The 17,628-nt window shown below is 35.4% G+C and overlaps 1 protein-coding gene across 1 annotated transcript in view; it reads left to right on the top strand.

Moving 5' to 3' along the window:
- Positions 1-17,628, top strand: part of LOC127958023 (zinc finger matrin-type protein 4-like) — a 76,308-nt gene continuing 58,680 nt past the window's right edge. Inside the window, exons 1-2 of the mRNA XM_052556805.1 lie at positions 1-240; positions 17,499-17,600. Of these exons, the coding sequence (XP_052412765.1) occupies positions 154-240; positions 17,499-17,600 (189 nt within the window). The 5' untranslated portion in view covers positions 1-153. The remainder of the gene's footprint in view (positions 241-17,498; positions 17,601-17,628) is intronic.

Below are 17,628 nucleotides of genomic sequence, written 5' to 3'. Positions count from 1 at the left end.
AAAAGAAAAAATACACACACAAAAAAACTACTCCAGCCATCCAACCAATGGAGGACGGCGGGGCGGAGAACGCTCTGCAATTGAACTAAAGGACCGCAGGCAGCTGTACACGAGCATCCTCTATTCTACACACGCGCCCACATCACACAGTCAATGGATTACACCTTCTCTCTCCAAGTGCAGCACCATCTGACCGTATACCCGACACACTTATACGAGGACTACAGCTTAGAGTTACAGGTATGTTTATCAAAACGGAAGTCAAAGTCCGTGCTAGTTTGTTTAGCGGCGATACGCGCGACTCCAAACGAACCATTCTCTTGATACTGTTGGACACACTTGTTAAACACACTAACAACATTAGTATACCGGATACTTCGTACTCTTAAATGAAATGGTAGCGTTACACTTTCTCTGATTTCGTGACGTTGTGACGCACGAAAGCCAGTTGTAGCGCGAATTCGATGAATGTGTTGCGTGCTGTGACGTTTACATGATAAGGGACACATGAACAGTAAATACACTTCACAGTGTCGAACCTGGCGTTTCATTTGAGAGACCTCATCAGTATCATTTTCTTATGCTTTTTGTTTTGCCAAGAAGCAATGGTGACCCCAAAAAGGTACATTTCTGTGGCACGAGGCAATGTTGACAGATTGCTCTCGGTTTCGTCAATCTCACAGCTGTTTCATTTACTGCAAACGATCAATTATGTATCACTATACAGTCCTGAGAACCCCGTCGATGCAGACAGTGTCAGTTTTCAGCCAAGTGCGCTTTGATCTTTGTTTTCACCTGTTGTGATCTGTGTAATTTACCGAGACAGTTTGATTGTAGTAGTGTCACCTCTTGAATATATTAGGATTTAATGTAGTGCCTTAGGCAATTGTGGGATTATTACCTGTCATTTATCTAGCCAAGAGAACGGGCAATTGATTTAGACTTAATACATTTAGCAGTTTTATGTATTCTACTAGGAGACATGTTAAAACAATTTTGCAAAGCCCATTAGTTTAGTTTTGTGCATAGCCTATATTATTTATTTCATTTCAGAATCCTTGTTGATTGAATGATCTTGCTGAAGCAGGTTTTCTTTACATTTAGGGTCCAGGTTGTTCTGTACAGTACATTGAATAAACAAAGAAAAGAAGCAGAATGTTTTATAAACTTTTTCCATTTAATTTCTACAGTCTTTGTAAGTTTAGTAGACACTCTCCATAAAAGCACAATTGCACACATAAGTAATCAAAAGTATTCTAATGCATGTTTTGTTTTCATAATATTTGTATTAACAGTTGTAAATTAAATAAAATTAAATTTATGCATTTAGCAGACGCTTTTATCCAAAGCGACTTACAGTGCATGCTCTACCAATTGAGCTACAGGAACACTTGTTGTAACAATATTAACAGTTATTTTCATTACTGTAAAGCTGCTTTAAAACAGTGTGCATATAATGCAGCATATACATAAATGTGACTTGTATTGCTTTTAGGAACTGAAGAACAGCTATTGGTATTTGTTTTATTTTTCTAGTCATTGTTATTAAATTAAATAATGCATTAAGCATTTTCTTATATAAGTATTTAATCTTTTTTTTTTTTTTTTTTTTGTACATTAAGCCTTTGAAATGAGTCTGTTCCTTTAAAGTTTCTCCTCCAGGTGCTGCTTAGATCATCTTTGTGCAGAACAATGGCAGCATTAATATTCTCTTTCATATTCCTTGGAGTGCAAATACGTGACACAAAAGCAGATGTCTTTTCCGTAATAAGTGGCTTACCTTTTCTTTAACACTGGATATGTACTTTGTCCGCTACAGATGACATTTGCTATAGTTAGTGAAGAGCCCAATCTTATACCTTTAGTTTGAACTTGTCTATTTGCCTGTATTAAGTTCTATAATTATAATTTAGGATTAAAGATGAGAAATACATGATAAGTTTTCTTTTCAAAGTGGGCTAATAAACAGTTAGGAGAGACCAGAGAGAGAGAGAGAGAGTAAGATGTGAATTATTGATGTTTTTTGACACTATTTTTCTGTGCAGAGAAAAGAGGCTCATCTTTAATTTTTGTTATTATGGCGTTTACGAATTAGCAGTCTCTTGGTTGCCAGCTAGCCAGTGGGAAATGGTATAAGGGGAGAGGAATGCCAGATATAACAGCATCACTCTTATTGCATTCATTCATTATAGATGCATCATAGTCCGAACCGTCCTGCTGTGGTTTTCAATGATAAGGGAGTAGAACAACTTCAAAGTTTGCTCATTTGAACATTATTTCCCATCAGCATTCACACGTGAGCCTCCCTGCCTCATGCAAAGTATTTAAAATTAAACCAGATTCTTAGTATTAGGGGCAAGGAAATTGCACAAGGTGGGTGGTTGGTTTGTCTAAACTTGCAGAGAAAATCATCAGTGCACCACAAGGTGGCTCTGTAAGTGTAGAATCACCTTTGAATTACCTCTGATTAAACCTTTTATTTTTCCAAGACTCCTGTGCAAATGCCTGCAATACAGTTGTACATTCTGTTGAGGTTCATCTTTGTGGACTGTCCTATCCACAGCAATGGAGAGCCTTGATTACATCAGAATTTGTGATCAAATAGATTTTGATGTAAATCTTAGCATATATAATTTGTATTAACAAGCAGTTGTTAAGTTTTATTCTAACATAAAAAGAGAAGAAGAATCTTCTGTCTCCATAATCAGAGCAACCCAAGGCAGAAGTGACAGCCCATTGCCTCTCCAATACTGTTTTTCCATTGGGAGGGACAAAACCCACACTTATGGAGAAGCTTATGGAGAGGAAAATGCCTTGCCAAAGCCCAGGGATATGATATGATATTATCTTTCACAATCCATCTCCATTTCTGCTCACAGGCATTAAGTAGCAAAGCTGAAGTTTAGACTCCCAGCAATATTTACAGCAATACTAGCATTCCTCAATGCACCATGAATACGTATGCTGATTAAAAACCTCCTAAATTCCAGACATGTTCTTATTTATTGAAAATACGGTGTTGTCTAGTCATCTATTTTATAAAATGGGTTGTAATAAAAATTCAGTTGTTTCCTAAACATACCGCTTATATCAAACTTTTTTATATTGTTTATCGGAAGTAAGGGTTATTAGCTTTGAAGGAGTGAGGAAAGTGTCCTTTATATGAACCCTTCCTTCATTTTATCAGGTGTTGTTGGAGTCCATGGGGTTCTAGTGTGATGAAGAAAATGAGTTTTCTAATTTAATCGAATTTATAATACATGGTCCAGATAAAAAAGCCCTTTTCTAGAATGAGTAGGACAGTTTGTCATGCGGCTTCACAGTGAGGGTGTATATTCTTCGCTGGCATTGAAAGCACCCTGCAGATATTAAAGGTGCAAAAAAGGTAGCTCTAAATGAAATGGCACAATGCATAACCAAATGGCGGTGTTCAAGGTCGATTTTCGTCCTTACACGCAGTGAATGCACTGTCGGTTAGAGAATCTTGCAGTACATGTTCTGAACTGTTTTACAATGAACAAGTAAACATTGAAAACATGATGTGTGTAGAATTGAATCAAAAAGTCACATTTTGCCTTGCTTTGGGCTAGGCTGAATCATAGTTCACGTGTGAAAAAGGTGTATATACTTCTATTAAACTTACATTACAGCATTGGAATGGTGTTTCCATATTATACTTTGGAAACTGGATAAAGATTCAGGTTAGACTGTTGTATGATTAAAATACGATTCGATTCACAATTCTGATTTCACGATTTGATTTGATTCGATTCACAATTTTTATTATTATTATTATTATTTATTTTAACAAAATTAGATTTTAGACAAATTATAAATTAAATGTGTCCTTTTATAATTGCTTGGACAAAATGCTGCACATTTCTTTGTGAAATTTAAATATAACTATAATAATGTAATATACTAATGTAGAATATTATTGCTCTTTTGTTGGTGTTGATTGCTTCTATTATCCTCATTTGTTAGTCGCTTTGCATAAAGCGACCTGCTAAATTGCAAAATTTAAATATAATGTACATGTAAATAGCAAAACTAAATAGAAAATGGAAAACTATCCCCAAATCAAATAAATAAGTAACACAAAATAAATCTCTTCATATGAACAAAAATTAGAGGCAACAACTGTATTTTAATCATTATCCAAACAAAGATTCTGGAACATGAGCAGTTTTTAATCGAAATTAGATTTTATAATTTCGAAATTTGAAGCAAAAACAGAATGGTTTGACTTCAGTTTTGTGAAACTATAGGCCTACATAAAAATATCTGCATGAAAGCAGCAGACAAGGAGAATGAGCCACATATCCACTCTCTGCCATCAGGTGGAACTTAAAGCGGTTCCTTGGTGTCCACTGTAAACAAAACAGTGCTGCATTTATGAACTTTAATATGCATTATATAGAGGCAAGATTTAAAGAAAAAATACCATCTAAACTTCAAAACTTGTTTTGAATAGTCACATATTTTAATTGATTTTCAACCAGCTCGCAGTTAATTGTTACATCCCAAATTTATTGCAAAAACCTTTTTTTGGTCCAGTTTGAGTGTATAATTTTATGAGTTTGCTAGACTAAAAAATGCTGCTCTTGAGCAGTTGTAAAACAAAAATTATTGGTTTATGATTATTTCAGTTATATTCTTTAAAATGTTTATGTTTAATTTAATGTGTTACTTCAATCTTCAATGATATTCAAAGCCTACATAATTTTGAAGATTTTCCAAGTTATCTTGAATCCCCCTAGTGGGCCCCAGCCTGCTGGTTGAAAACCACTGCCCAGGTGTATAGTTAAGATGCAATGATATTCAAATTCTGGTCGATACAGTAAGTCTGATAATTATTTTATTATACTATTATTAATTTTTTTCCCACAGAAATGATTTTGAGATAATTAGTAGTTCTTCTGTCTCTCTGATTTTATGTTTTTTTTGCTCATATGAGACCCATCTGAATGTTGCCTGACTTCCAATTAAAGCAACAGAACAGGATAATGATGTTTGACCTTCAGCTGGCCACAGGGAAGAAGCAATAAGCAATGTTTTTGCTATGAGAAAAGAACTGACATTGAAGCAGTGGAATAATTGCAAAGGTGAGGAGGGAAATACGTGGATAAATATTAATCCTTTAAGTGAATCAGTAATTATGTTTTGTGGTCTTTTTAAGATGTGCTTAAAAGGGCAGATATGTAATCGTTTCTATTGTAAGCTGATTGCAAACAGGTCTAGCTCACCAACCAACACCACATTTAAATGAGTTAGATGCTGGGTTATTGTAACATGGCCACATTATTACATAAAGCCATCTTAATTTATCCCATGACAATCACCCACTGTGACAAATTTATTATCTGCTGTCAGGAACAGGTCGCATCTCTTCATCACACTTCAGTAAATTCTATCACTGCTCCTCTGCACATGACAGCAGATGTTTTCCCCATCTTCTGGACACATAACACCACTGTCTTCTGTAGGATGGTGGAAAAAGCATTTTGTTCTAGGTCCACATAACAGCCCATGTCCATGGTGCATCCAAAATGCATGAGTCTGGCAAAGAGAGATACTTTGTTCTTGTGCATCGAAACATCAGCTGTGTAAAAGAATCTCCTCTGTCGCTTTTTTTTTTTTTTTTGGAAGCCATCAGCGGTCTGGAATGGACCCGTCCCACCCAGCATTTGGCTTATGAAGCGGTTTGTGGAGTTGGTGAGAAGTCAAATAGCATCATTTTCCTCTCATTATTTATCCCTGCACATATTGTACACAGGTTCTGAATTATCCATAAGCACTACAAAGGTAGTTTCAAAGCCTTGTCAGGCAGGCTGAACAACTGTGTGAATACAACACAACATTAGAAAGATTAGCAGATGAAAACAGGCAGATGCTGAGCAGTGCAAGACTCTCTTTTCTTTCTTTTACATTATTTATCTTATTTTCTTGAGACATATCTTCTTCTGTCAGTCTTGTTTATGCAGTATGAGGAGCTATTCAGGATGTGTTATTTTGTTTAGGCAGAATGGAACAAATCTAGTTGTTTTGCCCTGAAGATTTGTTTGCTTTTGGGTGCTTATAGACCTACTTAAGTGATGTTGATTCTGTACTTAAATTTTGCAAACTGTCACAAAGTTATATAAAACATGGTTTTGATATTATACTTCTTAAATTCAGCTTTATAGTGATCTTGTGTTTCTGTCAGTGTCTGTGACTATATACAGTATTGTTCAAAATAATAGCAGTACAATGTGACTAACCAGAATAATCAAGGTTTTTAGTATATTTTTTATTGCTACGTGGCAAACAAGTTACCAGTAGGTTCAGTAGATTGTCAGAAAACAAACAAGACCCAGCATTCATGATATGCACGCTCTTAAGGCTGTGCAATTGGGCAATTAGTTGAAAGGGGTGTGTTCAAAAAAATAGCAGTGTCTACCTTTGACTGTACAAACTCAAAACTATTTTGTACAAACATTTTTTTTTTCTGGGATTTAGCAATCCTGTGAATCACTAAACTAATATTTAGTTGTATGACCACAGTTTTTTAAAACTGCTTGACATCTGTGTGGCATGGAGTCAACCAACTTGTGGCACCTCTCAGCTGTTATTCCACTCCATGATTCTTTAACAACATTCCACAATTCATTCACATTTCTTGGTTTTGCTTCAGAAACAGCATTTTTGATATCACCCCACAAGTTCTCAATTGGATTAAGGTCTGGAGATTGGGCTGGCCACTCCATAACATTAATTTTGTTGGTTTGGAACCAAGACTTTGCCCGTTTACTAGTGTGTTTTGGGTCATTGTCTTGTTGAAACAACCATTTCAAGGGCATGTCCTCTTCAGCATAGGGCAACATGACCTCTTCAAGTATTTTAACATATGCAAACTGATCCATGATCCCTGGTATGCGATAAATAGGCCCAACACCATAGTAGGAGAAACATGCCCATATCATGATGCTTGCACCTCCATGCTTCACTGTGTACTGTGGCTTGAATTCAGAGTTTGGGGGTCGTCTCACAAACTGCCTGTGGCCCTTGGACCCAAAAAGAACAATTTTACTCTCATCAGTCCACAAAATGTTCCTCCATTTCTCTTTAGGCCAGTTGATGTGTTCTTTGGCAAATTGTAACCTCTTCTGCACATGCCTTTTTTTTAACAGAGGGACTTTGCGGGGGATTCTTGAAAATAGATTAGCTTCACACAGACGTCTTCTAACTGTCACACTACTTACAGGTAACTCCAGACTGTCTTTGATCATCCTGGAGGTGATCATTGGCTGAGCCTTTGCCATTCTGGTTATTCTTCTACACTGTAAAAAATAATTCAGTGGCTTAGTAAATTTCACAAAAATAAAGAGCTATATTAACTTAATAAAATCTTTTGAAATCATTTAAGTGATATTTTGAGTGGGTCAGATTAAAAAGAATAATTAAAAATCCAACAAATAATTTCTCTAAAATTTACATATATTATTTAAGTTTATGTAATGAAAATAAATAAGTATTTAACTAACTAATTATATTTTTAATATACCTTCAATATTTCTGGTGAATTCTAATAGAAATATTTGATAATTATTTACTTGTACTGATCTGTTTTAGAAACTAAAATTATTAAGTATTTCCAACCAATTTTCCTAAATAAAGTTCCAACTTAATAAATGACAGTTTAAATAAATTGAGTAAATTTCGCGGCTAAAGTGATCACGTGTGCAGCTCCGCAGAAAAAAAAAAAATCTGCTTTCCTCAGCAGCGACGTCGACTAGCCATACTCCTCACAACTCCTGGTAAGTAACGTTAGTCAGCTAATCCTACTTACGTTTGTAACACTTTATTAAAAAGTTAATAATTATTAAGCATTTTCTAACAATTGTCTTTGTATTTTACGTCATATTCAACAAGTTTCGTAGCTTAATCGAAGTCACCTGAAGGACGGCTTTCCTCAGCAACGGCAAGACCCGCACTCCTCTCATATGTATGTTAGTTTTTTTTTTTTTTTTTTTTTTTTTTTTGGAGTGGGTTAACGTTCGTACTATTTGGATCACCGTTTATTTCAACCGCCATTTGAAAGTCTAACGATAAGTGTACCGTGGTCCAGCAACTATAACTATACATGCCCAATGAAAAACGATTTTGTACAGGTTCCCCTTTGGGGTCAGTGGCTTGTCAAAAGGGAACACATCATTTATGAACTTTCAAATGACAACATTCTTTCTTGTAAAAAGCTGTCACGTTGTTGTAAAACATCATAATTACTCCCACTATAGGGAGTCGGACAGTTTAAGGCCTGCTCCATTGTAAAATCATTCTAGTGCACTGAAACCTAGATCACATACAATATCGGTCAAAAGTTTGAAAACCGTAAGCTTTTTAATGTAACAAATCCAGACCTGGTGGGTATTGAAGGACAGCGGAGGCTGGGGGAGGGGTACGTTGTTTTAATTGAGTAAACTTCCTAAATTTCTTAAGAGTGTGTTTAAATATATTCATTTTGATTTGAAATTATTTGTAATATTTTTGTTCCCTGAAACAGATCAGTTTAATTTTCCATCCTTAAATAAATTGATAGAAATTTCACAAATATATTATGTGTATTATAAATAAACAATTTGTTAGTCTAATACTAAATTGTTTTAGTGGAAAAAATAAAATATAACTGTACATTTTAGATAAAATAAACTGTTGTATTTTTAGTCCGTTAATATGTTTACATTTATGCATTTGGCAGACACTTTTATCCAAAGTAACTTGCATTGCATTTCAAGGTACACATTTACAATTTAATCAATTTTTGCTAGCGCCGACGCTCTACTGTTTGAGCTACAGGAAAGCCATCTTTTGTATAATCAAGTAAACTATATTCAGAGATTTTATTAAGTTAATAAAGTTAAATATTACTGTAATATTTACTAAGCCACAGAATTATTTAGAGGGTTAAGGGTTGAGTGTGAGGGTTAATGCAATGCATATTTTTTTCAAGTAGTGCAATTAAACAAGCTTTTTTGTTTCAAAACCATTAGTCATTTTACTTAAATATTAAACATGTTTATAAAGAAATTGGTTGAAATAATGCGGACCTCAATAAAAGCCTATAGCATTGATTTACAGCATAGAAGCTCGCAGTTGGTCTCTTTTCATTTTTCTTCTAGGTTTATTGTTAAAAAATAAATGTCCCTATGTAGAAAATTAACCTGTCCTCTTGTTAAGAAGAATGCTGTTAATTTTTGCAACTCCTCCCCCTAGTAAACTTTGTTTGAGATTTTACCTATCATATGGTCCAACAGAATGTTTGCTTCTTCAGGTGCTACTTGTTTTGTGTATTTGTAACTTTCTTGTAACATTCAGTTTTGAATGTTAGCTCTAACCAGTTATCTTTAAAATTTGCCTGTAGGGTTCAGCTGATCTACCCGTCTTCGTACAAGCAGAGTTGGCAGAGGAGGTCATAAAAATCTACATCCTTCGAAACAATAATGGGGCAGTCAGCGATGTAATCTTGGGAATCTCAGCAGAGCCTGCTGCCATCTTTCAGGAGTCACATTGGATTTGAGATATCCCAAGACCCACAAATACAGGTCCTTCTCCAAAAATTAGCATATTGTGATAAAGTTCATTATTTTCCATAATGTAATGATAAAAATTAAACTTTCATATATTTTAGATTCATTGCACACCAACTGAAATATTTCAGGTCTTTTATTGTTTTAATACTGATGATTTTGGCATACAGCTCATGAAAACCATAAATTCCTATCTCAAAAAATTAGCTTATTTCATCTGACCAATAAAAGAAAAGTGTTTTTAATACAAAAAAGTCAACCTTCAAATAATTATGTTCAGTTATGCACTCAATACTTGGTCGGGAATGCTTTTGCAGAAATGACTGCTTCAATGCGGCGTGGCATGGAGGCAATCAGCCTGTGGCACTGCTGAGGTGTTATGGAGACCCAGGATGCTTCGATAGCGGCCTTAAGCTCATCCAGAGTGTTGGGTCTTGCGTCTCTCAACTTTCTCTTCACAATATCCCACAGATTCTCTATGGGGTTCAGGTCAGGAGAGTTGGCAGGCCAATTGAGCACAGTAATACCATGGTCAGTAAACCATTTACCAGTGGTTTTGGCACTGTGAGCAGGTGCCAGGTCGTGCTGAAAAACGAAATCTTCATCTCCATAAAGCTTTTCAGCAGATGGAAGCATGAAGTGCTCCAAAATCTCCTGATAACTAGCTGCATTGACCCTGCCCTTGATAAAACACAGTGGACCAACACCATCACTTTCTGTGGGTACTTGATACTGGACTTCAGGCATTTTGGCATTTCCTTTTCCCCAGTCTTCCTCCAGACTCTGGCACCTTGATTTCCAAATGACATGCAAAATTAGCTTTCATCCGAAAAAAGTACTTTGGACCACTGATCAACAGTCCAGTGCTGCTTCTCTGTAGCCCATGTCCTGCACACGCCTGTGCACGGTGGCTCTGGATGTTTCTACTCCAGACTCAGTCCACTGCTTCCGCAGGTTCCCCAAGGTCTGGAATCGGTCCATCTCCACAATCTTCCTCGGGGTCCGGTCACCTCTTCTCGTTGTGAAGCGTTTTTTGCCACACTTTTTCCTTCCCACAGACTTCCCACTGAGGTGCCTTGATACAGCACTCTGGGAACAGCCTATTCGTTCAGAAATTTCTTTCTGTGTCTTACCCTCTCGCTTGAGGGTGTCAATGATGGCCTTCTGGACAGCAGTCAGGTCGGCAGTCTTACCCATGATTGCGGTTTTGAGTAATGAACCAGGCTGGGAGTTTTTAAAAGCCTCAGGAACTTTTGCAGGTGTTTAGAGTTAATTAGTTGATTCAGATGATTAGGTTAATAGCTCGTTTAGAGAACCTTTTCATGATATGCTAATTTTTTGAGATAGGAATTTTGGGTTTTCATGAGCTGTATGCCAAAATCATCAGTATTAAAACAATAAAATACCTGAAATATTTGGTTGGTGTGTTAGTTGGTGTGCAATGAATCTAGAATATATGAAAGTTAAATTTTTATCATTACATTACGGAAAATAATGAACTTCATCACAATATGCTAGTATTTTGAGAAGGACCCTGTACTCACTTGAGTTGTTCCAAAAACTGTTTCTTGAGCTGGATCCTCCAAAACTCTGTTAATGTTCAGAGGTTAAAAAATTATCTTCTTGCATAGTAGTGGTTCATGGTCATCGCACAGAATGGGTATTCCTGATGGAAGTGTTTCTGTTATCTTATTAATTCTGTTGAAGACATAGTTCACCCCAAAAGATGATGTTGTCATAATTTACTCTCCCTCAATTTGTCCCAAACCTGTACGAGTTTCTTTCTTCTGTTGAACACAAAAGATATTTTAAGTGAATTGACGTGACATTCAGCCAAGTATTAAAGAGTGTTGGTTAACGCAGTTAAAGGTTGCCATTGACTTTGCATAGTATACTTTTTTTTTTTTTTTTTTTTCCTATCATGGAAGTCAGTGCCAACTTTCAACTATCTGTTAACCAACATTCATTAAAATATATTTTGTGTTCAACAGAAGAAAGAAATTCGTACAGATTTGGGACAACCCGGGGGGGCGAGTACATTATGACAACATCATCTTTTTGGGTGAACTATCCCTTTAATATTGATGTAAGTGTTGCTTTTATATTTTTTTATGGTTTAATGTTGAGTGTGACTGCAAATGGCTGGTATGCACCAGGAACAAAGATGTCATTTCTCTTACGGCTATCGTATTTTACATGTAATCTACTTGAATACTAAGATGGATGAAATGTTTCATAAGGTTTAATCATTTCCCTTATGGCTACTTTACAGTTTTTAATTTTTGCTATCTACTGGAATATTAAAATGGATACAATGTTTCAAAGGTTGATTTTAGACTTTGTCTTATGTTTAATTGACAAATAAATTTTCAATAAAAAATGTGTTTCTTTCTTTATTTGGTTTTATTATATTAATTATAAAGGGTAAATGGTGTAAAAAAAAAAGTGAATGCAGCATTTTGATAATTTATAGTCCAATATTAAGTTAAATTCACTTTTACATGTAGTAAACGTAGCACATTTTTTTTGGTAAAATTTCATCCAATATTTCAATTATATCTACTCAATATTTTTTTTTTATTTTACATAGAATTACAGTTGTGGTGTTTTATAATTTTGATTATATCCAATTAATTTTATTTCTCATATAAAGTAATTCAGTTACTCAGATTTACTTAATTTTTTTACTTACAATTACTCAATTTAAACAGTATATTTCATTGATTTCACAGCTTTAAAATTTACTCAATTTTTTTGAGTGTAAAAATGTTTCACCAAAAAAATTGAGTAAATAATAGTTAAACTTTTTACAGTGTATCGATTTTGATGGTTGTCTTCCGTTTTCTTCCATGTCTCTCTGGTTTTGCTCTCCATTTTAAGGCATTGGAGATCATTTTAGCTGAACAGCCTATCATTTTTTGCACCTCTTTATAGGTTTTCCCCTCTCTAATCAACTTTTTAATCAAAGTACGCTGTTCTTCTGAACAATGTCTTGAACGACCCATTTTCCTCAGCTTTCAAATGCATGTTCAACAAGTGTTGGCTTCATCCTTAAATAGGGGCCACCTGATTCACACTTGTTTCTTCACAAAATTGATGACCTCAGTGATTGAATGCCACACTGCTATTTTTTTGAACACACACCTTTCAACTAATTCAACTAATTGCCCAATTGCACAGCCTTAAGAGCGTGCATATCATGAATGCTGGGTCTCATTTGTTTTCTGAGAATCTACTGAACCTACTGGTAACTTGTTTGCCACGTAGCAATAAAAAATATACTAAAAACCTTGATTATTCTGGTTAGTCACATTGTACTGCTATTATTTTGAACAAGACTGTATATATATATATATATATATATATGTGTGTGTGTGTGTGTGTGTGTATGTGTGTGTGTGTGTGTGTGTGTGTGTATGCCTGTGTGTATGCGTGTGTGTGTGTGTGTGTGTGTGTTTTCAAACGTCTGGGGTCACTATTATTATTTTTTATTAAGTGCAATTAGAGACGTTTAGAATGTTAACGTTTCCACAAAAATATTAAGCAGCACAACTATTTTCACAAATATTTATGGAGCAGCAAATCAGCATATACACTTTTTTTCTGAAGTATCATGTTACACTGAATTAGAGTAATGGCTGCTGAAAATGTAACTTTGCCATTACAGAAATAAATTACATAAAATAAAATAAAAATGTAAACAAAAAACACACACACATATATGAAACAGTATGATATTATTATTTATTATGATATTATTATTTCACAATATTACTGTTTTACTGCATTTTTGATCAAATAAGCTTTTACGGTTAAGTAAATTCAATTCAACCTTTGTAAGCATAAAAACCTTAAAGATTTTAAACATTTTACCAACCCCAAATTTTTCAGTTGTAGCATGCATACTATATAGTTAGTCACTATTGTTAATAGTCATTAAAACAATGAAATTATTATAGTGTTCAAACTAATTAATAATCAGTCAGTTTTGACAAACAAAACAGCAGTTTGGAGTTGCTGTAATTTAATGAATATCATCCTGCTCAAGACCTCTCATTCATCATTAAAATGCAGTCTCGTACTCACAGTGTATGATTGCAGCACACTCATTGATAAATAAATCATTTTTCATTTCATCTAATCAATTTTTTTTCTATTCTTCAGTTTTTTTTTTTTTTTTTTTTTTTTTTTACATTAAGACAATCTAATACAAAACCACAAAGTTGTGTTTTTTCCATGTCTACCTGCTGCCTATTGTAATTCTTCTTATTACTATAGAGGACACACAGACACTGTGTTTCCAGTTGCTTTTCTCTGTGCATTGGGATGTGTTGCCTCAGAATGCTAATGAGCTCAAGTAGGACATGAGGACATTACTCAGCAACCAGCACTGATGTGTTTGCATGCCTGTTAAAGCACCAGCAGGGATTGGAAATGTACTGACTTGGTTAATATGCTGCTGTGTTTGGTTGCATCCTTTTGAACCTATTTTAAATCACTGGAAAAACAGTCAAATGCAGTATACTCATGAATAAGTGTGCTGTTGTTTTGAATATCACTTTTTGGCCTTAGGGTCGAGGTCAAAGAATCCAAAGCACCAAACTGGAATGGAGTTTATGAGCAGAGCGACAGTTATTTTCTTCAGTTTTAAAGAGTGAGTGAGATCTGAAAGTGTTTTTGCAGTGTCGGGACTTTCTTCAACTAAAGTGACAGTAGAAGACCTTGAGCAGCTGGCGTCCAGCTCAGTGCCTCCCCTCCCTGATTACAGCACACCTTTGACAGCCAGAACATTTCTCAGGGCCACCCACTGCACTGCCCTCTCTGCACTTCCTACAGCAGCCCACATGCATGCTCCTCACTTTGGAAACACGTGCACAGTATTTCTCCAAATGATATTTCGTCTTCTAAGGCGCAATGCAGTCGTGTGTGGCTTGGGAGTTTGAGTGATGGACGGTATCTGTTCACTCGGCTTTGCATAGTCTTTAGAAGATGATTTTGGACTACATGTAAAGCATTAACAAATACAGTTCAGTGGAAAATGTAATAAAACATACACTATTTTCAATGTATAATATATACATATTATTGTTGTTATAATGTTTTTTTAATAATATTCTGATCACACTTTATTTTGAGTATGAAATAAAGTGCAATTCTTGCCATTTACAAACCATTAACTATGACTTTTGCCTCAATAAGCTCTAGTTTAGGTATTTGGTAGGATTAGGGATGTAGAATATCGTCATGCAGAATAGGCATGCTAATAAGCAACTAGTTAATAATGAGAATTGATCCTTATACTAAAGTGTTTCCAATATTTTTATAATTAGCTTTTATTCTTATTGATTTGGTGCTCAAGAAATAATGTTGGAAACGGTTGTACTACTGTTTTTACAAAAATAAATAAATACAACATTTTAATTCTGAACTTTCTATTAAAGCTTTCCATGCAAGTCTCAAGGTCCTTGGCAGTCTGAAAATCTGTTCTAGACTTTCTCGTTTTTATCAGCAGAGGAGTTGGAGTCAAGTTATTTTTATTTGTATAGTGCTTTTCGTTCTGTGATCCATGATGTGTGACAGCAGCTGAGGCAAAGAAGGTTTTTGATTAAAGATTATGAAAAAAGCTTTTGATTAACATGCACTGATAAACTGTGCACACTAAAGCTAGAGACATTTTATTAAGAAAGGAAATAAGGTAAATTTGTCTTCTAATCACATACACATGGCAAATAAGTAAGGGGGGAAACTCTTCAACTCTGTCAGCCCGATTCCTCTCTCTAAGCAGACTGATTAATAATGCAATTGTTTTTTAGATGTGTGCGGTGTGTGTATGTATGTGTTAATGAGCGCGATGGAGCTTGGGCTGCAGTGGTGGTATTTTGCACAGTTGCACAGTTTCCTCAGAGAGGGAGAGTGAGCTCCTCTCCCCACACCTTCTTTCGGCTTCTCTTCTCTTCTGGTTATCTTTTAGTTATTTTTTTAATCTTCATCTCTGCAAACTTAAGCTGCTGGAATACCTGTGGAAAATTGTTGTCTGAATTCAGCATGTGTAAAGTCCTTTGTTGGAGAAAGTTGCCTTTTCTCTGATGATGGTAAAACTGAGGCCACAAACAAAAGAAAGCTGAAAAACCGTGGACAGTGTCCTTAATGTTGGTGTATGGTTTTGCAGATGCATCACAATTTAAAACAGCAAAGTACTTTCCACATGTCCCTCATAAAGTATGAGAGCAGAGTGTTAGAATCTGAAATTAAAATCTTAGAAAGCGCAACTGAGCACTACTGAAGATTTACCTAAGCTCTTAATGTGATGAAGAATTAGAAAATATCTAGATTAGCAACAGCGTGGGATAGATTTGAGCTACTGAATGTAAGATTATAATCATTTTATTTGAATAGTTTGAATATGGTAATGGTGTGATTCCTATGTATGCAAGAATTAGCGTAGAAAACAGACTATCTGGAAACTATTGAGTATGTTTATTTATTCTGTCTTCGAGAAGTTGCAGTCATTAGCATTTGCAAATCAGGCCACGCTCAAAATGTGAAAATCCCAGTTTCTCAATCTGCTGGCATAAAAATTCACCCATCTTTTAAAATGCATGTTATTGATCTAACTGTGAATGATTCGTCCATGCATTTCCCATTAAAAAAAAAAAAGTTTTGATCCTTTAATTTTTAATTTCTGATGAAACCAGACTAAAGTATGTATAAAAAAGCATTTAGTCTGCTTAAACCCAATACCTTTCTTATAATCAACTGCTTTCAGATCTGCATCAATTTTTTACTCTTTCGATCATTTCTTTCACTCACAATACCGAAAGAAAAGATCTGTTGCTACTTCTGTTTTATCTCGGCTTCAATTCGTTCAAACAGCTGCATTTTGTATTCTATCAGTTACATGAAAAGTAGCTGCCCGAGATCATCACAAAAATAGCCATCAGGTGAACTGGATTCTCTTACAGGAACTTTAAAACACTCAAACTAGCCAATCAAAGTTATGGTGATCGGTTAAATTACAAATTCAGCTGGAACTAATTTTTGCCACAAGGCTACCGGTCTAATGAATTTTTAAGCATTCAAGTACAACACCAAAAACCTCAACATAACTTTTAAAGTGTCATGATATCACACTATAGGGCAAGAAGTTACAAACAAATAGTTTGCTGTCTTGCAGGGGTCTGTGTGATAAAGCAGACTCTCTCCAGGTATTACCCCTCTCTTTGGCCTGTGACTTTCTGAGTTTTCTTAGGAAGTGCCTTCATGCAAATCCGCTGTCTGTTAAAACAATAATCAACTGTGCAGCATGTCATCTACTTTCAAACATAGTCTGTAGGCTTTTAAAAACCTGGTCTCCACATCATTGCAGCTGTTAGTAATTGGCAGTAAAAAAAAACACTCTAATTGGTCTATAAGGCAGAGTGTGCAAAGGGCAACTACAGAGTGATCAGTTCCTTCATTACCCGGGACCCACACAAATAAATTGCACAAAAATTTAGATCTAATTTCGAGTAAAGCTTAGCATTTGCCGAAAGTAAAATGTATAATCTGCAACCATTTCAATGTTGTCTTCATCACATGAAGGTCATATGAAGGTTTCATCTGTTGCTTTACAACCCCTGCAGTCTGTTTATAAGCCGTTCTGGGAGTGAACTGCAGCTGTAATAGAGGCATGTCATGTCCTCACGCTGGTTCTGTGTTTTAATATGTGTGACGCATGCTGAAATAATTAAAGTGACAGAAACAACATGTCTTTATGAATAATTCATGTGACACATTTTCATGACACTGTTTTCCCCAAAAGTACATCTAAAATAGCAGTGCAGTACATGCAGCGATTTCGACTCCTGTCATTTTCAAATTCACAGTGTTTAGTGATGGAAGCGTATAATAAAGTGCCGAAATATAATCATAGTTTTTTTTGTTGTTGTTCAGATGAAGTCAACAGAGGTGGATCAAGGCCTTTTCACAGACAGTTACTGCAAAGTGTGCAGCGCTCAGCTCATCTCAGAGTCACAGAGAGTGGCACATTATGAGGTGAGATCGCTTTCTGTCTACATCATGT

Source organism: Carassius gibelio, chromosome B5 (genome assembly GCF_023724105.1).
Source record: "Carassius gibelio isolate Cgi1373 ecotype wild population from Czech Republic chromosome B5, carGib1.2-hapl.c, whole genome shotgun sequence".
In the NCBI taxonomy this organism is placed as follows: domain Eukaryota; kingdom Metazoa; phylum Chordata; class Actinopteri; order Cypriniformes; family Cyprinidae; genus Carassius; species Carassius gibelio.
This window is presented reverse-complemented; position numbering and strand designations above follow the sequence as displayed.